The following is a 25,763-nucleotide window of genomic DNA, read 5'->3' as shown; positions in this document are numbered from 1 at the left end:
ATCTGGAAGAAAAGTACTGTCCTCCTCCTTGCACTGCAGTGCAAGAAAATTTTTAGTTATTTTATTAAGCAGAAAAAACAAACAAACAAAGAACAAACAAACCCAACCCCCAAAACCAAGATTGCCCCTTAAGGTAATGTTTTTCTAAAAATATACTTTTTATGCAGAAAGGTGGTCCTATTTCTCAGGAGAAGATGGATGATAACAACAACATTAGCCAGTTTTCTTGGTAAAATCTTGGCTTTCTTGAAACCAAGAGACTTTTTTGGCATTTAATTCAATTAAGCAAGATTTCAATGCCTGAAATTTAGAGGAGAGAAATTTTTATGCATTATTGAATTTAATCAGTGATTGAAACTCTTTGTTTTGCTTTTTATTTCACTCTCTACTTTTGTGAAACACAAGTTACAGAATAAGAAAAGGCTAACAAATGCTCTAGAACCAATCAATGTTATGAAATTAATAATAATACAATATGAGCATGTAAGCTTATGTAGTGCCTTTTATGTAGAAGTATCCCAAGGCACTTCGTAACAGAAACTCAATAAGGAGTGCAAAAGTGCTTTGTCAGATAGGATAAGCCAGGGGAAAAGGGGAAATTAATTAAGCATGGATTTAAATTGCTCAGCCAACACAGCATTTAGAACCTTGGTCAGAAAACACAGTGGTTTCAATATCTGTATCCAGGGAACATAACAGACTATTTCACTCTTTAATTCTTGAGGAATGTTTAATGGTTTTTCCACACTAGTATGGATATGACTAATAGGAATGCAGTCCATCAGCTACGATTCCAAAAGGCAGCCCCCGCCTCTCTCCCTCTACTTTTTCATAGACTAATAGGTTCATAGAAGTTGATCACCTGACTGGTATGCCAGTAAAATCCCTTGACTGCAGAGATACCCCATGAGGAATTTGGTACTGTAGAAATTAGAAATACCAAGTTAAGGACTGGACAATGCCTTTATATGCTGTTTAGTTCACTATTTTAAACCGATATATGTTTCCTTATGGAGGTAGTCCACACCTCTGACAAAGTGATCTCTTACACAGTAATTGCTAAGACAGCATGTGTTTCACAGGGAAAAACAAAGTTGCTTGGGAAAAGCTGTAGCAATTGATAATACATAAATTACAGCTTCCCTGATGTTGCAGAAACTTGTACATCCTCTATTTTTCAAACATTTTTCTCTTAGGAACACATGGACCATCCTCATTTTTGGATGACTGCCTCTTCGGATTAATACATCCTTCTGGTGTATAAATTAGGGATGCAGAGAGGAAAAAGGAGAAGCACTAAATCTCAGGAAACTGAAGCCATACAGAAAAATGAGATTCAGAGTAGAGCTGAATGAGTGACTCACCATGAATAATTTATCCAAAAAGTTAGCCTACACTTCTGTTCATGGAATATCTATAAGAAGCTTATAATTTCCTCAGTTTTATTATAAAACAAAACCTTAAAATATTGTGTGTCTTCACTGCAAAACAACTTCCTGTAAATATTTCATGTCCTATCTTAAGAGGTAGTGGCATTTTGGTTGATCAAATAAATCACATGATGATGTTTCTGTTCCCTAGATGGATGAAGCCACAAGCACATATTTTGGATGCGTGCTGTGATTAAACAAGCAGCTCAGTAGCATGTGATGAAAAGTGAGTGTAGGGAAAATAAGTTAATTTAAAAAAAAAATTCTGAAGAGCTTTCTGCAAAAACGTTTTCAGTATTTATATTGCAGCTGTAGTGAATTGTAATTTTGATTAATAACTCTAGGAATTTGCAGCTACCTGTAAATACTTGCTTTCTTGGAGATTTGTTACTGAATAATCTATTGGTCTTTCCTGAGTTTGTTCTAAATTCTAGGATCAGTTGTTAGGATTTGAGACACACATTGGTAGACTAAGGTAGTAATGTTGAAATTTTATTAGAATATTTGTGATCTGGAATATCCTTGTGTAGTTTACGGTTTGGAATGTACTACAATACATTATGCAAATTTGCAAATCTGCTACTTCCAAACACTATGAAACCTCAACAAAAACTTAAGGAAGAATAAGCCATTAATGCATGTAGAATTTACAGTAATTTACAGCTCATTTTTTTAAAAGCCATTTGGCAAAATGTGTTAGCACCTCTTAGAATATTCAGATACTGAGATACTCTAATACATATTACAGGAAAAAGAAGACTAAAGATCTGAAGATTGACCAGAAACTCTTTTGTTGTATCCCTCATACAGGCTGAAGGTAAAGACAGCATATCTGAATTCTGCCCACTTCCAGTTACTTTTGATTATGTTTGTATAGTTACCTCTAACATTTTGCTTTAATTTTTGGTATATCTAAAAAGTGTATCTGCATCAAGTACCCTTTTTCAGGTCTGTGCTAAATCTTTACATAATACATCATTTGCTGGATTCTTCATTTTATAGCAATACCAGTGGTATGAATTTATCAATATAATCAGAGAATAAAACTGAAAAAATAAACATGAGTTCTTACCTGAGCTCTTGAGCTATAGAGTCCACTTGAACTGTTAATAAAAGCAGGAAAGAATTAATTAGTTTACACTTCCAGGCTTGTGCTTTCTGCAACCTTGCACCTGCCTATTTGTAATGACAGAGGAGTGGCTATCAAAACACAGGTGGTTATTTCATGCTAACCACAGGATTGTAGCTACTAGTGACAAATGTTAACTGAACATATAATTCTCACAGTTATTTAAGAATGTATAAAACCTGGAGTATGGTGTTGAGTGGAACAATAAGGAAAATAATAATAAAAAAATAAAAGTAAAAGAAGAGACCCTTTTACTGAACATAGAAAGACAAATCTCTGCTTTTTCAGAATATAAATTCAATTTTGGAATGCCAAAGGCTGGTGCTTACAAATACCTACCCACACAATGATATACAGCATATTGACAAGGCCAACAGGTGTCTCTAAGAACTACTCATATTGCAGAGGCAACTTCTCTTGTTTCCATTTTTGGAAAAATATTCTTATATATTAATTGCTATACATGTGTGTACATGAGTGTAAAATATATAGAGAGAAAATCCATGAGTTTTAAAATTGTGTTATTAGCTTTTTGAGTGAAAGGGTATGAAATCCTTAACAAATACAATCAATGTTTGTTAAGCCAGCCAAACTATTTTAACTCACAAGCCTGACCAACTGAGAAGACATGCACTAAAGCTGAGGTGTGAATAACTTCCCTATTCAGTGAGTTATTCCCTTGGGTTTAGTGCTTTTGAAATATACGTGAATTTTATATTAATTTCAGAGAATATTACAGAAGTTTTGATATGACAATGATTATATTTTTTAGAATGTTTTTTCTTTATTTATCCTCTTGTCTGAAGTCAGTCTGTGGTATTCAGACTTCTTTCTCTGTCTCTTCCTAAGTGAAGTCTAGCACTTTTAATGTTTTTGATCATTTGAAAATAGAGAAGCAAACTAGACTTTAATTTTTCATTCTGACTATAACTTAAAGGCACAGTATTAAAAATCCAGACTACTGAGTTATGACAATGAATTGAAGTAGTCTGTTTTGCACAATGCTGAGAGCATAGAATTCTCATTAAAATCAGAGTGAAGGATGAGTACTTTGCACCTCTGAAAATAATCATAAGCAAAAATTTTCACAGGGCAGGCAAAACTTAGACCTTTATTTTTAAGTATATTCATTTTTCACTTGTTATCAAGAGTCACAAAAAGTGGTATAAATTAAAATAAAAAGTTATTTTACTGGAAGGATTGTATTGCTAGTCAATAATGTTTTCCAGATGTAGAGATCATTAAGGGCCTGTTTATCTCTCAGTACTGCATTTCCATCTGTTCCTTACAAAAAGAGAGGAATTTCTGGGAAACAACACTATGCCATAACTTTGCAAATGAAACATAAGCACCAGTGCTTAAAAAAAAGGCACAAAATTCTCCTCTGCAACATACACCTGCACCTTTTGATTAAAGTAAATATACTTCCGGACCATTTATGTAGCTGATTTACAGATAATTAATGGTAATAGACAGGAAAACATTCAGGTGGCTGAGACAAAGTTTTGGTACATTATTTTGGAATCACCCATTCAATATTGTCTAGTTCTACTCCCTATGGAGAATCTTTGTTTTGCATAATAAAAAGCATAACCCTTGTTTTCTTTGAAAAATAACTCAAAGAAAATAGCATACGGTAGGTTTTTTTGGCTTTTCTTTAAACCATAGCTAATAACATCATGCCTCTTAATGCCACTAGTCTGTGTCCTGCCTTGATTAAAAAAGCAGCCTTAAGGAAGCTACACACTCTCTTACTGCACATTAGGGACTGTGCAGAGGAACTATCATATTTCATGGTGTTCTGGGCACAGGGTCGTGGAGCATGCTTGCTAACTCACCCTTGGTTCCTTTTGAGCGTGTGCGCAGCTTTTTATTTTCCCCATCTGCATCCATCTGTAATATTAACACAAGGTCTTTAATTCATACCTTTTGCCATTGAGAAAAAAAGATACTTCAATTTTTATTTTTTTTTTTTACATTTCCAAAGGCTAGACAGTAATAGAAAAAAGAATAATCATGCCTTATTAATCTTGTCAAAGAGATAAAAAGCCATCTGTGAATATCTAGTAAATACCTAGGAGAGACCTTTAATGATACAGATTTATTTAATAAAGTGATGACTATGAGTGACTCTGTAAGGTTTAATGACAAGGTCTACAGGTGCTAGCTGAAGGCATAAGGTTAAAAAGAGTAATGCTTCATGAGTGCTGCTTTCAGCATCCACCTCCTGAAAGAAAAGGTTCCAGAAAGCAGCAGTGCCTACAGGAACTCTACATTTTTGTTGTAACTGAGTAACATCTATATAGCTGTGTTGGAACCTGCATTTCTGACAACTTCATCCTTAAAATGTGAAAGCTTCTTGCTTGACAGTGCATAATTAATTACACACGTACAGCTTTGAAATACCTCACCACTTAACCAACTACTTCTTTAAGTTTTGCTTAGAGACAGTGAGTTATGGATTTATATGAGTTTTTGTGAGAATGTAGTGCCCAGGCTTGTATTTCACATTAAAAAAAGAAAAACTAAAAAAACCCCAAAACCCCCAAAAATTTAAAAGTTCAGATGCCCCCACCACCAAACTCAGCTGTTGTCATAAGATTTCTAACTGAAATAAGAGAGCCCTTTCAAGATCAGCTGCTCTCACAACACTTTTGGCTACATCTAAACCAGCACTGGAAATATGCACCTTCTGGTCTTGGATGTGTCCCAGACACATAATTGTAGGGGCAGGCTTTCAATCCATGGATTTTATTGCAAACCCCTGAAATTCAAAGGGATTAAGATTTCATGTTATGGTGTGGAGAACTGCAGTGACATATAGCAGATTGTACAACAGTGCAATTTTGACCATGTCCAGTGAGACAAACTCTTCTTTCTATAAGTAACACTTAATTTTTATGTAAGGAAGACTCTCAAATCAGGAATGTTTTTCTAGGTGAAATATTAGGAACTCTGGAATTCTTTTTATTCAGTCTCTGACGGAATCTTACTACCTGTCTTCGCTTTTGAATCTCAGTATAACGGTGGTGATCAAGTATACTCTAGACAAAGTAACTCCCATGTGCCTCTGCAGATCCATTTGCAGACACCAGTATATGATTTATAAATCTGTGTTGGGTGACAGGTAGATGTGGATACCAGAAGTTTCCAGGCATCCCTGCAAAAGGCTGCAAGATAAACATCAACGTCAAAAGAAGATCCTGTCTGGTATTTCACTCTTGCTTTCTGAGGATCAGGTAAACTGAACTGAGGGAAGATGTAAGAAGATCTGTTTGTGCCTTTTTCCATTTATAGAGTTTGGAGATTTGAGTATGCTTTATTTTTAGCTTTATATGACTCAAATAACTGAGATGTTTTGAAGGTCTTATTAGAAAGAACATTGAAGAAAATGACAAAATTGACCTGAGAAACAAAAAGAGTAAAGTCAGCGTTTCTAGGGAATAAAAAGTATTTTTTTCTAATTTCTTGAAGTCTTTTGTTTGTTTGTTTTTATATATGTTTGAACATTATAAACAGCTATTGGAATCAAAATACCTATTAGCAGGAGAGAACACAACCATTTCAAAAGGGTATTCATGGACTCGAAGAAGTCTGATTCTAGAACACAGGTTAATGATGTCTGAAATGAAAGTATAAATTGATGGAAATCATCAAAGCCAGACAGTGATATCTTTTCTCTTTTTAAATTTACATCTGATATTGATCATTAGCAGGGAAGGAACATGAGGGTCTTGTGTTTATGTAGTAGGGCTGATGGCAGTCTTTACTTGTTACTATCCTCAAAACATGGAGAACGAGTTTTCACAATGTGACTGCAATGGTAATGGGAAACATGGCTCTGTTCTCTGATGCTGAGTTGTGATTGAAGGCACTGACCTGCCATAGACTTATAATAGGGGAGCAGGTGTGGCAATGATGGACTTTAATTTCCTTTAATAAACCTTTTATGTGCCACACTTTTACTGCCATTCTATGCTCTCCAAGGTCCTGCACATAATAGGTTCATTACTTTTGATTACTATAGTCTATTGAGACAAACAACTCCAGAACACACTATATATTATGTTCAGTTAAACCAATATAGACTATTTATCCACTGTGCATTATTTCACCTGCAACTCTACAGACAAAATTAACAACAGCTCCGGTAAGCTAAAACTATTAAAACCACTGGTACTCCTTTGTCATCATTTCATAATAAATACCACACCAATCACACTGCTGCTCTTTTAATTATGAAACAAAAAGTGTCCACTGCTTCTACTGAACAGCAGTTACTCTGGTCTAAACAGCAGGTTGCATTGTGATGAATATTTAAAAGACATACAAAGAGTGAAAAACAATGATAAAATCAATGCAGGTGATTTTTCAATTGATTTTCTTTCCTTGTAAAAGTTTCAAACTATGAGAGATGTTTTTATCAACTCAAACCTAAAATTTATAGGACACTTTATTCTGATGCATACATATATCAAAATAATCATCATGTCTGTGTTCCATAAAAATCACTTTAACTTACAAAAAAAGTTCCATACATTAACTTGAAAAATACACAAAAGTAACTGAATAAAAATGAAGTCTCTTAATTGTGTCGTCAAAAGGAACTCTCTTGCTCGAAATTTAAATACAACATCTTTGGGGTTTGGTAATTCTTTCAGAGATTGCCTGATACTGATAAAAAGTGAACAAAGTATTTAATTTCCATTTTTTGTCTACATAGTAATAATTTTACTTCAAATTACAGCCAAGGATGGTCAGCAAGAAACATTCAAACTTTCAAATCACCCATGTAACAACACAAGAATGAAATTCTGAGAAATTCTATCCAATTTTTAGAAGTAATTGTTATGAAGGTGTTGAGACATATATTGTTACTGTTGTTTGCTGTAAAGGTTGGATGGATACTGGAGGGTGCTTCTTGCTGTCAAAGCTGGGGGATCTCAGCTCTCCCTCCCACTAGATATGTTTGTTGTCTTGAGAGAAGAATCCATGAGAGGTAAATAAAATGGTCATGTCTGCACAAAATCCTCACATACTGTTTCACTACTAATTTTTTTAGCCATCAAGACCATAGGAATAATAAAGTATTTGCCAGGAAAATTTTACTGGGAGTTATAGTCCCATATTTTTTAAGGGCAAGCTCCACAAAAATAATGGCAAGTGAATAGTGGAATTAAGTCCACTTAATCTTTGTGTCTTATACCTAGATTCTCTGATTTGATGGATTTAAAACTCATCTAAACATTTTCCTTTCAAAATTACTTGAAGCTAGCTAATGGACTCTAAAGGAATTAGTGGGAGACAGACAATGAGAAACACAATGACATAGAGGTAGCAGCCATGCCATTCCAAATAGTTAAGGAAGTAGTCTAAGAAATAAATGCTGCTTCAGTTACACTCTGTTTCTGTGATCTCAGAATTTACTGAGGATGTGGTTGTTGAATTATTTTCTGAAACCATGTTGCAACAAATCTCCCTAGGTTTATGAATGCTCTCTGTCCGACTTTGTGAATTTCAGTCTGATCCTCCCTCTACTTTTCCTTCAATATTGGTTGAGACTTAAGAGGAAGTCAACAACTAGATCACAGAAAACTGATTGGAGTCACAATACCACAAATTCTGCTGGCTGAAGCTGTAGTAATTTGTTATTTGACTCCTACAGGGTATTCACGTTTCTCTCAATTAACTTACTGGTGGAATAGCAGCAATCGTACTTTGTGAGCAAACTAATTCAGAGTTGCTGGCTGCAAAAACTAAATGTTACTTCTTCTGTTTGTACCATCCCACTGTAGATAACGGACTTGAGAGCACCACCTGGAAATACTTCCCTGAGTGAGAGAATCAGGATTTGGCTCTGAGTTTGGTTTTTTTCTGCCTGGAGTCTGTCTCCGCACATGTGCATGTACTGATGTTATAATACGATACAAGAAAATGACTAACAGCTGAAAAAGGGCATGTGCAATAAATTACAATAATGACAATAATAATAATAGCAACTATTTCAGTTTATTTGCACATTTTTAAATTTGGATTTCAGAAACTAATTTGATACTACTGTCTTGGAGAGATAGTTTCACAGAACACTACAGTGAAACAAACTATGACACGGGGAAGCCAGTGTTGCTGATGTAGGTAAAAGTGAAATGCATCTCCTGGAAAGAGCTAATGTAAGAACTATGCACTTTGTAATTTCCACTGTAATCTTCATATAAACCTGACTTTCCTGGGGTGGGTTTCACACTACTGGAGTGTTGATCTGTTTCCTTTCGCATAACTAGCTGGAGGAAAAGAAATCACTATCTAGAGTATAAGCTTTAACACTGCATTGTGATTTTCCAACTAAAAACAAAATTTGGCAAACAATTTCTCTAAGACAAACTTTATCTGATTTTGAGAGGTTTGGAAAAAGAATATTTTTCTCCGCTATCTTAATTTGTGAGCTACTGAAGTTTGTATAGAGACAAAAGTCTCTAGCCCACTGTCACTAGCCTAGTGAACTCAGCCAGAAAAAAAACAAACCCTGATGATTTTTAAAGCACATAAATCCATTCTCAAGTCTCAAATACAAGCCACAAACTTCAAATTTGAAGTCAGACACTGCTAAACGCTACAAACAGGACTGTGCTGTACTGTGCTCCACGGAGACATGACATTCTGTGTTCTTCTCCCTACAATAAATAATATACTCAGAGCAAGCTTTTCAGTGGTTTTGGTACTCATACTTTAATGTTTCTTTTCAATAACTCATTTAAGATTCTAGTGCATGAAAAGAGAATAATTTCATAAAGAAAAATATTAATAAATCTGAAAGCAAGATTTCCTATAGACTGTACAGAAGTATAGATCACTGTTTGGCTATCGGTGTATATGTGTGCTGACTGCATCTTTCTCTTAGTCTATGATAATTTGTTTAATATGAAGTATTAATTACAGATTGACAGTGAGAAGTACGGTAATAAAAAGAAATGCAAAGAACACATATAGCAACTTCTAGACAAAGCTTGGAAATTTTGATTACTAGCAGTAAAAATAACCCAAAATCCAAAGACAAAATTTTTAGGAACACTGCTTTCAGTGTGGTTAAAGTTTCTTGCTCTTCTTTTCTCTTTTCTTTTTTTTTTAATAACATATTCATGACCAGAAAGAAAATTTGAATTGAATATTTTGCTTTAGTTTGCCCAGTGGTATGCCTGATTCCTCCAGGAAAAAGTTGAATGACATGGAAATAATTGGTTCAGCTGTATTAATTTCTCAGGAATTAAAATAAGTACATCTACTGAATGAAGACTTTAAAGCATGTTTATAACACACATAAATCATCAACAATTTGGCATTTTATAGTGTGATTTAATGGTGAAGACATTTTTGAGAAGTAGATTTTTTTATGTCGAAGTCACTACTTGAAAACATGTAGTGATAAAATAAGCCTTAAATCAGAGGCAAGCTTGAATAGCTTTGTAAGGAGGATGATTTATTTTGATTCTCGCTTCTGATTTCTGAGTTGTCACTGCTGTTGTACACTTCATCCATGCAACTTTGCACAACTGGCAGTGCTGAATATAAACCAAAGCCATATGTTTATGTCCTTTTGCCAAACGACTACAGCAAATAGTTCTATTATTCCCTTAGGTAATCAACGTGTGCCAAGTATTTCTATTAGTCTTCTTTACCAAGGCTTTAGAGGGCAGAGTCATAGCTTTATGAAATCAAGGGGCAACAGCTAGCTTTTTTTAAATTCAGAGAAAAATTATATAGCAAACTACGCTGAAATGCATCTCAATACAGGCTTGTTTCTGGAGGTTTTTTTTCCCCCTAGATTATTATTTTTTATGTAGTTCAATGTCTTTTCACTATTTCCCGGGCTACTATATATTAAATATAATTTTTTAGAAGAAAGTGTCAATATTCAGAAAAAAAATACTTTGATGCCTTGGGATCTTTTTAAATATGCTAAAGTGTTTGCCCATCCAACTGATATATGGTTTAAAAAAATCAAACAATAAACATTACATATTTTAAAAAAACCAACCACAAATAAGCTTTCCATCAAAGATTAAATTTAAGCAGTGCATTATGAAGTCTATTCTCCCTCTAGAAATCATATAGATTCAAAGATAGTTGTGTTACTGACAGTATGTAAGGCTAACAGAGTGTAATTTGCAAACTTAAAAATTAGAATTTCTACGAATTTACAAACATTTTCATCTTTTCAATATTACTATACTTGACTGTTGGAGACCTCTGTTCTTGAAACAGCAGATGTTATGTGAGAAAAGTAGTCTTAGTGCATGAGACATTACACATGAAACCACATAGTATTCTACTCAAATTCATTTTTGTAAATAAATTATCCCACCTTTGTGTGTTTCCAGGTGAAAATATGTGCAGATTCCAAAGGACCAAATTCGTCACTCAGCCCAAGATGCCTTGACTGGTTTAACAGAAAACCTTCAAATTCATTCTCTGGAAAAAAAAAAAAACCAACAACAAAACAACTAAGAAAACCAAAAACCCGCTATACTAAATAAAATATAGATGAAACAAGACACTCTTTAAATCAAATGGGTAAATAGTCCAGGTGCAATATTTTCTTCTGAGGTTTCACAAAGATAGACTATAGAGGCATAAGTTATGATTCTGAAAGGCATAAAGAATAACATTTTTTCTTTCCTTATGATATTTTCTTTATATAGGTAATGCCCATTTCAATCACTTATGAAATAGATCTTCTCTAAGGAAAGTTTTTCTTCTTCAATGGGTAAAAATCCACAGTTTCTATATGTAGAAATCCTTAGTCAAATGTTTTAATTGCATCAGAACCTCTTTGATGAAGTAGTATGGTTCAGTACATGCTGTAAAATAAATGAGAAGCATTCTGAAATATTTTAAAAACAGAAGCAAATCCCTCAGTTTTATTTTTTCTGATTTTGAATATTGGAGTTAAAAGTTTGGCAGGCTGATAGTGTTCTCAGCATACGCCAACTGAAGGAAATTCTTGACGTTTCTCCATGCTCAATTTTTATTCTTTTCTGTGAGGGACTTTACGCTAAATCAACAGTACCAGTGAAGGAAGTAGAGCTGCAGAAGTTTACATCTGAGTGCACAGTACTGAGATCCTTTATTCAGAAATACTGAATACCCAAACCTTTCTAACATTTAAAGTTGCAGGCACTTGCAACCTGGGAGCATCTGATGATAAGTTATTAAAAACAAGTTTCATTTTGGCATAACTGCTGGCACCAGTGACCAAAACATAAAAATTTTGCTATCACTTGCAATTTCAGGGCTCTGTTTCACACATTATCCAGTGTATTTTGTAAAATAGATCTATTCATTGAACTTATTCCAATCATGACAAAGTTTGCAGATAAACTTTTGGAACTTTAACTGTTCATTTAATGATATCTGATGATATTTTGTAATGTTACATTTCTGAAATTGGAAAGGCTCACTCTAAACAGATTCTCAGGGAAGGTAGAGTTTATTGAATGACTAATTTTTGCTCATGTCCCAGTAGATATTAGTTACATCCCATTGATAATTTTTAATTAAAATAAATAAGCTTTTATCAAATAGTGAAATAGACAACAGATTTAAGATGACAAAGAAGGGAGAAAACCCAGAACAAAACATCCCGTTAAGATTTTTTAAGCACTTTTCTAGCCAATATGTTGCTGGAAAGAGGTGCTGTTTATCCTCAAAGGCCTCTTTTTCTGTTATTCTATTTCAACATTCATGAAAAAAACAAAAGGAGTCTCAAAGCCTTCTACCTGCCTCTTCCTCTTTGTTCAAAAGACACTAACCTAAAACAAAAGATCTCTGAGAAAACTACAATGGTGAGCAAAGCTCTTTCTAAAGCCTAAAACTTACCAGATTTTGTTTAAAATTCTATCATTTTAAGTATTTATTAACAATATATTTTTCATTTATTTTCTTTAAGATTGCCAATAAAGAACTAAATCACATAAGGGAGTAGCTGTAAACCCTTTGAGTTCCCTAATGTCAAACTCATTAGCATCCGAATAACCACACAGCAGCACATCATCTGCACAATTGCAATTTTTTACTACTTTTAATAGCGTTTCTCAAAGGGCTCATTTTCAACTTTCTTCAGTGGTTAGTTGGTTCTCTGGGGAAAAGAAGCTTCCTGACGCTCACAGCTTCCACTCAGCAACCAGGCCGTTTGCTGTCAGAAGCATCAGCCCTCTGCCCTAACCCCATCTGCTGTCTCTCTCATCCTAAGGGACCGAGAGTTAAGACAGCACAGCTGAGATCCACTTGGAAAAGTGCACAAAGGACAAGAAGAAATATACAAAACTTTTCACGTTTAACTTTACATAATAAACCAGTACACTGAAAAGGAGTTAGGGCTGGGTCACGTCTGGAGAGCAGGTTTTAAAATTTTACTGAAAAACTACATGCAACAGTGCCATTTTCTATTTTACTCCCATCTGCCTTGCATGAAACACCATCAGACAACTTCGTGAGGCAGAAAGTGTTATAGTAGGACAAAAGCAAGACTTAATATAAAGTGCAAAACCTGGACCCCTCTGCTGTGTTTAATCACAACAGAAGTTACTGGTTAGTAAGTTTAAATGTGCTATTTTCGATTTCTTTCACATAACAGGGTGCTGGCTGCCATACAGCTGATTCATGGGTGAGTTCCCACATTTGAAGGTATGGTGTTTCATAAAAAGTCTAATACAATGTCATGTATCTGTCATGCTATAAACAGTGTGTGTAGGATTATTCAGTGTCATGGGATGTGACATACCCCTAATAGAATATAAACTATGCATCACACCTGTCCACACTGCAAAAGGAAAGTTACATTTCATATATAAATGTTGGGATCCGATAGCTCAGGTAGCAAACAAGGGTTAGAGCTGATTTCAAAGAATGATCAAGGTCTAACACTAAAGTTATTGAGAAACTCTTTATTTTATTAAGTTTTAGGAATTATAATATTAACCATGAGCCAAATTTTGAGCTATTGCAAGTGCACATAAAAGTGTGCAATGCCAACCGGAAAAAAATAATATCTCAACCTCAAGAGCCCACAAAGAACACCTAACTAGGTTACTGGTGACTTAGATGATAAGATCATTGTTGATGGAAATCAGGCAGAGCTAACTTATTTGTTAGTCGAGGTTCTTTGGTGGGGTCACTCCCCTTGAGTCCACATGTATCTTCATTTGGCCAATCTATTCATAACTTGCATTAATTCATTTGTCTTTTTTAGTAAAGAATTCAAATGGATTTAAAGACAGCAAATTATTCTTATATTTCAACTTCCTATGTGTCTGAACCATATTTTTTATTCTAGAAGGTGAAGCTTGCCTGTCTGCAAAGAAAACTTTCACCCTTTTCAACCAACATCTCAATTCAACTAAAATTATAAATTTTATAAAACCACAAAGATGGAATGTATGAGTTGCTTTATTTGTCGATGTAATTGTTCAGTTAAGTCACCTGGAACCTCTGCAATTCATTCTTTGGTTTATAGCCATTTCCAGTGCAACATGATTTTGTACTGACTCTGAAGTGCCATCCTACTGAGATCCATGAGTCATACTAGGATACTGATGTGAATCACAGTTTAGGTCCTGATCCTCAACATCAGATGTGTGTGACAAGTCCCTTCAAACAACCTTTTTTGTTGACCCATTGTCTATGGGTAAAAGTCCACTCATTCAGGTCAGATTACTAGAGTTCCTGACAATTTAATTATGAGAAAAGACATATTGTACAGCCACAAATTATCTCAACTGAAGTCTGAAATTGTTTTCTCTGTCAGAATTTTAATACTCAAAGTTGTACTACATCTGTAAGAGACCCCCAAAAGCTTTTTTGAGCATAATACATTCATTTTCCAACAGATGGATTTGATTTTCTCTCATTTACCACATCACTAGTTGATATATTGCAAATATGGAAATTAAAAATTACTAGAGTTTGTGATTTGTTAACTCAGAATACAAGTAATGGCAAAGGAAACAAAGTTCAGTGAGCTCACCATTACGATCCCTGAACATTTCCTGTGTTTCTACAGTGACAGTAATTTCTCTTTCTCAAGACAAAGTAATGCAACATATTTAGTAAACAAGAAAAAAACATGTGAAAGCAAAAAATACCATTACAATATATAAAAATATATTTAGCTCCTCACTGCAGTCAGATCTTTATCCCGCACAGGCTGGAGTATGTAACTTTACACCTGAAGTTCTTCATAAACCTCAGTGAGATCTTGAGTGAATATATAACATTCAACCACATGAGTAAACGAATTTCATTTGTCCTACAGCCTCACTGCATGGGCAGCCTTGGAAATCTGAAGGACTCTGCTTGGAAACATATTTTTTGTAATTTGAGCTTCAGAAAGGAGGTTCCTTGGAGCAGGGTACTTTTCTTTGCACCTGTTTTATTCAGTGCAGAGTATACAGGAAACAGAATTATTACTGTTTCAACTATTGCATCTTCTTTCCCAGCTATAAGGCTAAACTTTATTTTATTTACTTCTTCCCTGCAATAAATAGAGGTCACATTAGCAGTGTGAGACAGGCTGGTAATACAAGCAGTTGTCCTTCTAGAACCCGTAAAAAGAACTTCACTTGCACTCATCCTCTCTTTTAAACAGAGAAGTAATTCCAGTGCCATGTGCAAGATCATATTTCACCTAGCAGAAGAGTTTAACTTTCACCTGATTTAAGCAACAAACTATCCCTCAAAGAAGCCGGAGGCTTTGCTGTAATTAACATAACTGCATTTAGATGCTACTCATGACCGATAATTCCAACACCTTGTGAAAAAAAAGAAAAAAGGTTGCAAGCTGTAAACATTATAAACATATTCAAATAAGCTTAACGCAATCTGCCATGCTTATTTCTGCCTAGATCATGGACCAGCGAAATGGTTAATGCAAATGGATTTATAATTTGCTTTGGGGGGCCAGTTTCTTCTCCTTATTTATTAGCCCAGCTGATGGGGCAGATTTGATGAGGCACTTCTGGAATAATTGAGTCATCACACAAAGAAGGCTGCTAGCATTCAGAGTGGTTTTATCAGCAGCAAGCAGGCCTGATTACTGACAATTACACTCTGATCCGGTGATGGAGGAGAAAGAGCCAACGAGTGGGAAATGTCCGTGTTTCTATCCAGGAATAATTTCTACATTCATTTTACATGCTAAGTGTTTCCTATCTCTGCATAATAAACTGTAAACAGGAATAGATGGCACAATGTCCCTTAATATTTCCTGGTAATGAAGACACAAATGTACAGTGAGTGCTGATAAATATAGATGAAACATAAGCTATTCTCTGAGTCTGTATTGTTACCTTTAAAATAAATGCATTTTGGTGGTAAAAGCATAATCATAGCTAATGCAAAAAAATGACAGAAGATTGAAGCTGTCCTTGTAACTACACAGAAACTTTGTAAAAGTCCTGTTAATCACCGCTGCTCTAGAGGCTCACAAGCTGAAGGTGATATACTGGAAAGAACATTTTGTTTCTCAATAGTCAACTGTGCAGGAACTCTTTTGCTTTGACATAGCAAAGTAGAGCAACAGCAGTGACCTCCATTAACACTTCAGGGATGGAGCACATCTCAGTGCTAAACTGAAAAACAATGAAGCTCGTCCTAGAAGACATCTTCACTATGATAAATTCTTGTTTCCCTCTCATCAGGTTTAAGATAGTGTTTATAATGAATAATAGAGCTAGACCACAGATTTCATGAGTAGTGCTAAGCAATGTATTATTGCCTTTAGAACAGTACTGTAGAGTAACATAGGTGATGTAAAATGACAGTTATTAACAAACTGCTGAAAGCAGAACTTTTGAAAAATCTGTTTCTTCAGAAAAAAAATGGGGGGAAAACATGAAAACAGACATAGTAGGGAGTTGAAAAGTAATTTCTGTGTTTGTTGATGGGCAATTAGACATTTCTGCTGGAAAATGTTAATGCCCTGGTCTAGGGAGAGTTTGCCTTTTTTAGAGTTGATCAGGCATGAAACACTGCATAATAAACTTTTGCATGCTTGTTTATTCCTTTTCCTCTTTTTTAAAGTAATTCATAGCTTCAAAAGAACTAAAAGTTATTCTCTGTTCTCCTTCTGGTAACTATGGTAACTATGTTTCATTAAAGTAGCCACTTAACTTCAAGGCTTGTGTTACAATGATATGCATTATTTTGAGTAAAACCACACTATAACAACCTTATGATTTCAGAGCAATTTTAAAAGAAAGTTCAAAGAGCATGCGTCATTGACTCTGGAACACAGGGTTCGTTTCCTTTTAAAAGATGTTTACTCTGAAAGCCAGGATCACTTTTCCTGTGTGGAGTCATCGCTGTTTTGAGGTACTATTGGGGGGGGATCACTGCTGACCTCAACAAGCGATGACCATGCTCTGCTCATCGAAGGGATGCTCAGTAGTTGCAGGATTGAGGCCAGCACGAGATGCCTGAGCACACAGATCAGTATAAGTAAGAACAGTGAAATTGTGTTGCTTTAATTACTCTGTTACAGCTTCCTTCAGTATCAGGAAGATCCTGGTCTGACTCTGATGTTGCTACATACCTGCTGTTTAGCCACCATTATTAGTCTTTGTACTGTGATTTACTTTCAGCAAACTAGTTAGGAATTGATGGGTTTGAAGGGCAATTTTGTGAGGGTGCTGTTACTGTTACACTGAATTTCTATAGAAGTACTGAAGCTGATTAGGTTCGAAAAGTGGTCACTTCTCAAATACTTACAGCCTTATCTAGGTTACTTAGGTATTCCTTCTCTGTGATTTCTGACTGTTCCAGACATAATTTTTTTGGAATGAATTAATAGTTAAAATTAGGACATCACAATACTTATGTTAGACAAAACCCATGGCTAATTAGCTCATTGAATTTTCTGACATGGAGTCAAAAGAAACAATAAACCTAAAAATACAAACTTTTTTTTTGAAAAGAAATATAACTGCCATTCTGTTATCCTATGCATTCATGTTGCCCTTTCTGAACAACAAGACTCTCTTCATTAAGCATGACAAACATGTCCCAAGAAAGGGAAAGTCACACAAAGGGAAGAAGTGTGCCTTCCCTCAACATGCAAATCACATACGTTCATTAACTTCAAGAGTGCCATGTGAAGTACAGTCTGCCACCATTTAAAAGACTTGTAATGACCCTAACTGTTAGAGATAATGGGGCTTGCTTGCAGTACTGCACTGCCCTGAAGATCTTAGTAACATGCTGAAGAGCACAGGAAAAAAACAACCCAAGTACAAAAAATACCACCTTGAAAATCAAAGTAGTAAAGACTATCCAAAAAATTGACTAATAACTGTCAGATACCAACCCAGTGCTCCCCAGGACAGACTTCTTTTTTGAAAGGTTTCGCTCATCATATGTTTGGGTCAGGTAAGTGGAGCAAGGAAAAGTGTGTTTAGTTTGTTCAAACTTATGTTGAGAGGTCAACAGCACCAGGAATGGTGGTTTAAATACTCTTCTCAGAGCCTTTTATGATTCTAAAGTGGGGCAAAGATTATTTCCTAAAATGACACCTGTCTTCTGTCACAGACATAAATAGAAGTCATCATGATTGAGCAAGTATCTGGAAAAAAAGAGACTGTGGAACTCTCTTCCTACCTCTGTCACTATTCTGTACTCTTCATCAAGTTTGTTCACCTTTCAGCTAAATGAGAATAAAAACATAGAGTGCTTTTGTGCATTTCTAACCATACTTTAAGGTAGTGAATATTATTTTTATCATCATGCATTTGTCTGTTTAGTAGTTTGGTCATGCATTCACTGCTTCTGAAACTCAGCCTGATACTTCAAAGGTATGACTTGAGATTTCCAAGAAAAAAATCTTTCCTCTTTCTCTGCAAGCTTTTTTACTAAAACTAAATTTGAACAAACAAAAAAGGACAATACTGAGGAGGATAGGTACTAACTAATATATGGTGAATGGTAAAATAATGTAACACACATTTCTATTCTCTTTATCCTAATGCAGCAGGCAATCTGGAGGTAACCCTACTCTTGACATGTCTGACCTTTATCTTAAAAATCTGTTTCACTTGTTTTCCTGTTAACTGTTTTCCTTTTAATTGTTTTTGCTCCTGGTGTTCAAAATGTCAGTAAGGTGTATTTTATATATATATATATATATATATATATATACATATATATATACATATATATATATTTATGCTTATATACATATATTTATGTGTGTGCAAATATATATGCAATTGGATATGTCTATCTCGTATTGGCCTCATAAGCCACCAGCGTGCCTGTAACAAACGTGGGTAGAGCCTTCCTAAATCTTGGTTCACGAAGCCCAGCCATGATGATGAAATATATATACATATGTTTGTGGTAACATGAATTTCAAATATTGCATGCAGCAAGCACTGTGTTTATTTTAAAAGGAAGTGAAAGAGGAAGGTTTCTTTCAGTGTGAACATCTTAGATGTGTGGTAGGAAAATGACCCAAGATACCACTAAACACTACTGAGTTGAAAATAACACTGTAGAAACATATATTTGTAATATTACTTCGAATTGATATAATAATAATAATAATAATGCTATTGCAGCAAATATGACTACAGCAAGATGAAAAAAATCATCCTATGGAGAGATGTCTTACAAACTTTGTCACTTTAAATAGAGTTACCCTTCAGACTCCCTTTTGTAAGCCTGGCTGCATGGAAAACAACCAGAACACTCTCATGGACCTCAATAATATACACGTTATCTGCATGTGAAAGCACTTACATACATTTGGTGTTAGTCACACAGGTATACAAAAATACAGTCCTGGTCAGAAGATCTTACAAAGTAAGGCGATCCAAAACAATTTTGCATGTAACAACTGTAAATAATAAACAGCAGTTTAAAAATTCCAAGAGCACATTAATGAAATTTTATTATTTTAGGTGATAGTTATGTCATTTTTGATAAACAGGCCTTTATCAGATGTCTGAATATCTATGTAATAGTCTGGCTTGTCGTTTGGATGTCACATTAAATCATGGGTTCTGTCTCTTATGTTGGAACCTCAAACACCAAAATGTGTTCAGGAAAAGGGGTGGGGTGATGAGTGGCTTTTGTGCTTAGGCTGTAATCCTTTTTTTTTTTTCATATGCTGTGCTCACCTACCTAGGAGACAGATTTTTGTTTTATTTTGAAGAGGTCTGCATCATTTTTATCAGAACTGTGTCCTGATACAAGAAGTAATAGCTGTAACTTTTAAATAATCATCCTCACTAAAGACTCCATTATGGCAACCAACAATGTTCTACCTTAAATCATTTTGACAGTGCATTCTTTGCACTGCCCATAGACTTGGAGGGTGTCCTCAAAACACTGAAAGCTGGGACAATATCCATGGTTAAGAAAAGTCCAGAAGCAGCCAAACAGGTGGGCACTTCTCTGAAAAAAGATCTTTTTAGATAGAAGACCTTTTGTACACTGGTTCTATCCTAGGCCCCCTTCAGGGGCTACACCTGAGAAAGAAAGTGAATTATCAATGACATTTTTTTAAAAGAATCAGTGGTTTAACACTAATTTCTAATCAGATCCTACAGAAAGGAACAGCTCGTATGGCAGCTGTACTTTTCCCAGGGTTAATTACCTTTCACTGCTCTCTACTAATGAGTCAGCTGTTCCTGTCATCACACAACTACACTGTGTTCATCTGTAGCTCTAGCTGTGGACAAACACAGTAGCTAGAGCCCTGTTTACATATTGGCGAGGTTTGTTGTGCAAAGAATTTGCAAAGCAATTTAAAAAAAAATACTTAAAACTCCTTCCATTCCCATGTCTCTTTTCATGGAAACAGCAGTATTTTTAAGACCATCACCATGTTCTCTAGGTTACTAAATTAGCCAACAGGAGTAGAAATCTAAGGACATGAAAGCTAATGAAAACGAGGTTTTTTTGCAATATTGCATAATAGTTTATATCAGGAAGGTTAGATCCCCGTAGCCATCTAGCTTGTCTTACCTGATTGTTGAGTGAGGATGTTTATTTATAGCTTGCTAGTCTAGGACATAGAAAACTTCTTAATAAAATATGGGTTTTAGCAGTATAAAAGATAATAGCAGGAAAAATAATACACTTAAGGAAAGAGTTTGCACTAATTTTTATGGCAAAGTCTAATGAGGCAATGATTTAAGACTTTCAGTAACCTGCTAATGTTTCTACGTAATTCTAGCAGGTAATTCAATAGCAAGTAAATAGAACACGTCATCTTCTGGCTGGGGTAAACAGGATGTACTCTTTATAGCCATATAAGATCAAGAATGATCCTCATACATCATTTTCATATGTCCTCTTTATGGACTATATAAAACTTTGGGGGTAACAGGGAAGCAATTCACACCTCAATTCCATTTTTTTTCAAGAAAGTAAGGGCACAGCTAGTGAGAACCTACAGTTAATCACTAGTGGTTATTTCAGCTTTCTTGTGGGAGGCTACAAAGACTATGGTTAAAGATGGGTATTGTGAGTGCTCTTCCAAAACTCAAGTCCTGTTTGGGTAAACTTTCAGAAAATGTTTAGTTTTCATATAACCAAATGTAGAACTCTTCGAAGCATGATTTTATGCTGAAAATATCTGTACAGAGGTTGCCCTGATCTGAGCAGATTTCCTTGTTGTAAGATCTGCAGATGTTAGCAGAGAAAGTAAATTTTCACCAGACACCAAAGGGACAACACGCAGTACACATCATGTGAGAATGAGCTCAGCTACCTGCAGTTTTATCTGCAACAGGCCTGTTCATGAAGATACTATTTGAGTCTGAATTCCTTGCTAGCTGTCACATGAGATAATGATAATTGACAAATTTAAGACAGGAATACAGTCATGTTAATATGATGATGGAAGAAGAAACTTAAGCTTCCCGCTACAGGTTAAACTTGCAGGACTGGCAGCTCAAAAATACAATAAATTTCCTTTTGAAAATACCAAAGCAAAAGCACCACAGCATTCCAAGGGATCACTTGAATGGTCATCTGGAAAATTAGTAGTGTACTTTCCTTTAAACATTACTGTAATGATCCACCTCTGTCTGTCAGGCACTTGAGGTTGTGCAAGCTGTATTGACAGCTTGAACACTCCAAGCAGAGAGAAAATGTGAGCTGTGTGATTACGCTCTTTTAATAGGCAGATATTTATTTATTGCTCTATAAGAAGCAATTCTCCTGCTTGGTTTTGTAATTTTAAGTGAAAGTGAATTTCCTGAAGGTGCATTAATTGGGCTTAAGGATTCAAAGAAATCTCGGATCACTCAGGTCAGGCCAGGGAAAACTGTTATTATGTAATGTCCACTTTGTCTCAGATTCTTCCCCTGACCAGAAGACTATTCCTTCTTCCAACACGCTGTATCTCACTCACTGCTGATGTTAAAAAATAAATTCTCAGGGATAGCATGGCCATTCTTCACCCAGTCAAAGTCTTCACATGTTACTAGCTTGTCTTAGGTTTCCTGAGTTCTCATTATTCCTTCTTTATCCACAGGTAAGAAATAGGGAAAAAGTCCTCTTCCCTTAGTGAATAGAAAACCCCAACGACTCTGGATGAGTTTCATCCTTTCCTGAGATTTGGTCTGCTTAACTTGAACTCTGTCAGTAGCCAGACTTACTAGCTCTCTACTAGAAGTAGAGTTCATGCTGTACACAGAAGCAGCTGCAGTACTAGAAGGCAGCTTTTCTAAAGAGCTTATTGGGCTGATGATAGTCCTATTATTGGGGGGGATCTCTACTGGAGATTCAGGAGGAAGGAGGAGAAAAATGCAGTGCCAAAAATCATTATGTCTTCCACATTGTGCCCACTTATAAACTTCTTTATTCCTAAAGTTTTATCTAAATTGCAACTGATAGATTCCAATCGCCCCAGAATAAATAGGGAAGTAACCTGTGTGACGTGGAGGGTGTCTGCATGTTGAGCTTTCTGTTTGAAGGCAGCACTCCTTCAATGATCACAAAATAGTAACACATTATTCACATTAATAACAATAAGTGGTAATGCTAACATTGTTGCTATAAATAATATTGAGCCCAAAACATTCAGGGCTAAAGCTCTCACGCTATATAGAATTATTCTCTCTCACACTATTTAGAATTAGTTAGAGATATGTAAGGAGACACTTTTTAATGACAGCCACTGAAGGGTTGATTTTGAGGAAGAAAACTCAGAGATTATATGTGAGCTGGTTAAGCTTTTCAGGATAAATGTTACAACATTATCAAGGGTTATGTTTATTGAACTGGTGTCAATTTATACCATAATGAACTTTGCATTACCACAATTTTGGGCATTATTTTTACTGATTTTGAGTCTCCCCTGTGAGAGTGCTACTGAAGACAACACATAGTTACTTAGTTACTAACCCTTCCGTAAAATTCAGTGTTTCAAAATTAGATCAAGCTGAGCATTATCTTACAGCAGAATTTACTATTGTGGCTATCCTGCCCTCAAGGAAAGAGTCTGAAAAGGTAAAGCATTGCCAGAGACCTGACTATGGCTCCCTGCTTCCAAGGACAACCTGCTCCTTCCATGGCATGGGTTAGGATAGTGCTGTTCCACATGCTGTTCCATAGGGACCATTCACTATATAAGGGTTAGCACAGATTTGTGGAGTTCCATGCCGTTCTGAACCCTAAAGGAATTTAGAGTTAACCACCTAGAACTTTGCCATGGTCTGAAGAAATTTTGAGAACCCCTCCCTAGAGATTCAAAAGATGAAGATTCGTTTACCACACATCTGTGTGCTAAAATCATGGGGATGAAAAATAATTCTGTAAAATTCAAAATTCTTGTCATCAAATCTCTTAAAAAATGAAAGAAAATAGTATGCACAGAAAATGAAATTTTTATCTGAAAGCTTGCTTATAGTTTTTATGATATCATGGGGAATATTGAATCACTATAATAATCCACTGAAAGAGTACAAAACCATAATCAAATCTATCCTTCTATTACCTTGAAGCTTGAGAAACAGAGTCTTGAAAGCCTGAGGAAAGAGAAAAATCACCCCTAAAAGTGCCTACGGACTCTGAGTAGTGACCAAGAGGAAAACGTCTGGAAATGCTTCTATCAGCAATGTTTAAAAAAAAGCCAACTGATTTAAGGTAGAAATATTTACTGTATTTCGAAATTAATGGATATTGTTAAAACTTTACAGCTTTCTTTTTAATTTGTGTTTTAAGAATTAAGAAAAAGACTTTCCTTAAAGGAAACATAATGCCTTCTAAGAAGAAAGCAGGTAACTGACACCTTCCCTTCTGTAAACATCACATTTCTGGGGCAAAATTTGGTCCTCTGAGTTGCACAGCAATATTCAGTTTTGTTATTCAGCTCTCCATTAATATCCGAACAGACACAGATTTCCATCAGTGTCACATATACGCAAGAGGAGACTTTTGGTCTAAGATATATCATATTATTCATATCACTATCTTGTATGAAAAAATGAGGACTAGTATGTTTTTCTGTAGAGAAGATATAAGATGAAATAAAGTCCAGTTTGTAGGCTGGATGGAAATGACAAGATTCATCTTCATAACTTTACATGCCTGAAATGCAAATCCGTATTTCTGAGTCAGTAAATGCTGGATTCCCACAGTCTCTGTGAGCAACCTGCAGGTATTTCTGATGCTACGTACATGTGTGATACTTTTCATACTCTACTTCAGGATGAGAGGAATGACATCCAAGAGATGCCTCTTTCCACTGACTCCAAAGGGAATCTGTATGACTGGCTCAGGTCTGGACGCTTCCACTGTGCACACTGACATTTCACCAAAGGATTTCTAACCATGGAACCTATGGCAATCGCTGAGCAGCATCCTATAGCTTAAATAACATGCATGCTATGTGGCTCTGAGCTGTATTGTAAAATAAGGTTGAGAAGGCAAGAGAAACAGAGTAGGAAACCATCCTCCAGGAACGAAGGCAGTGCCAGTCCTCGTAGGAAAGAACTGGCAAGCAAAACGAAACTGATGAACAAATAAAAGGGAGCACTAGTGGATGGTGTAACTTACAGAAATGTGGAGTTAGCCACAGCTTTGACATGAGCAGTGTGGCCTCAGAGACACAGGAGAATCCAGTGCCAAGAGGCAAAGAAAAATGGTCAGCATGATAGAGCAAATATTACTTATCTAGATATAGCAGAAATAAGACAATCAAGTTCTAAGTACAACAGAGGGAAACTGAACTCTAAGAGTTGCTATGGACTGGAATATCATCATTTTAGTATTTGCATTGGACAATATTTTATGAAGGAATAAATGTTGTCCTGATAAGTAAATGCATCACTGGATTAATGTCTGATAAATGGGAAGTGTGTCTCAGCTTCAGCTATTGTTGTCTGATATGAATAAAGTTTGCTGTTAAAGCTTATCTGCGTTTCTTGCTTGGTTTACTATGAACTGTTGCATACTTGAGAAACCTGATGTCACCAGTGACAGTGGATCTGCATTTAATTCTTTTTTATTGGTTTGTTTGAACCATACATAATTCCACATGCCCTGTTTTATTTTGTGTCTTCTCTTCTGTGCCAAGTTTTCAACCATAAAAGTAAATAAATTAAAACCCAAATTCCTTCTAGCAACTTTTGCTGACCCTTGGGAGATATAAGAGCCAAATTTTCAGAAATGAAAATGTTATCGTGCCTACAATTGCCTGCCACAAACATACACTTTTTTCAGAATGTAAAGGTGAATCTTTAGGCAAATAATTATTATCACAATTCTTTGCTTGATTTAGGAATGTTAGACAGAGCTGTGTCCAGTGTACTAAATGAAATGCAGTTTAAAAACAAACAAACAAAAAAACCAAAAAAATTTTATGTCTTTTTTTTATTATTTTTATTTTGTGTATTTACTCCAAAGAAAAAAAGTCCTGTTAGTAAAATTAATCATATCCAAACAAAAGACTGGCAGCTTAAGTAAGTATATGAACAGGGGGAAGGGAGACTTATTTCCCGAGTTTCAACAGATGTCATACTTAATTGGTTGTGAAATAAACCAGAGCTACTCTCGGCCTGTTTCCCTAGTTTCAGCTGTGAAGACACTTTCAAACATGTGCATTTCCCTCCTGCTTGTCATAATGAGGGTGTGGGGTGAGAATCAAACCTCCAAAAGGAGTAAAGCAGCATGCATGGTGCATACAGGCCTTAAGACACACTAAT

At 35.5% G+C, this 25,763-nt stretch overlaps 1 protein-coding gene across 6 annotated transcripts in view; it reads right to left on the bottom strand.

Moving 5' to 3' along the window:
* Nucleotides 1-25,763, bottom strand: part of ST18 (ST18 C2H2C-type zinc finger transcription factor) — a 189,076-nt gene that overhangs the window by 63,040 nt on the left and 100,273 nt on the right. For 5 of the 6 annotated variants that reach the window (XM_032702132.1, XM_032702141.1, XM_032702175.1 and 2 more), the window contains 3 exons: nt 10,919-11,025; nt 4,398-4,452; nt 2,503-2,533 (listed from right to left, as the gene is read on the bottom strand). In XM_032702132.1, the coding sequence (XP_032558023.1) occupies nt 2,503-2,533; nt 4,398-4,452; nt 10,919-11,025 (193 nt within the window). The remainder of the gene's footprint in view (nt 1-2,502; nt 2,534-4,397; nt 4,453-10,918; nt 11,026-25,763) is intronic. The other variant, XM_032702165.1, reaches the window with a different exon arrangement.

The sequence above is a fragment of the Chiroxiphia lanceolata genome, chromosome 1 (genome assembly GCF_009829145.1).
Source record: "Chiroxiphia lanceolata isolate bChiLan1 chromosome 1, bChiLan1.pri, whole genome shotgun sequence".
NCBI lineage: Eukaryota > Metazoa > Chordata > Aves > Passeriformes > Pipridae > Chiroxiphia > Chiroxiphia lanceolata.
Note: the sequence above shows the minus strand (reverse complement) of the source record. Positions and strands in the feature narration are given on the sequence as shown.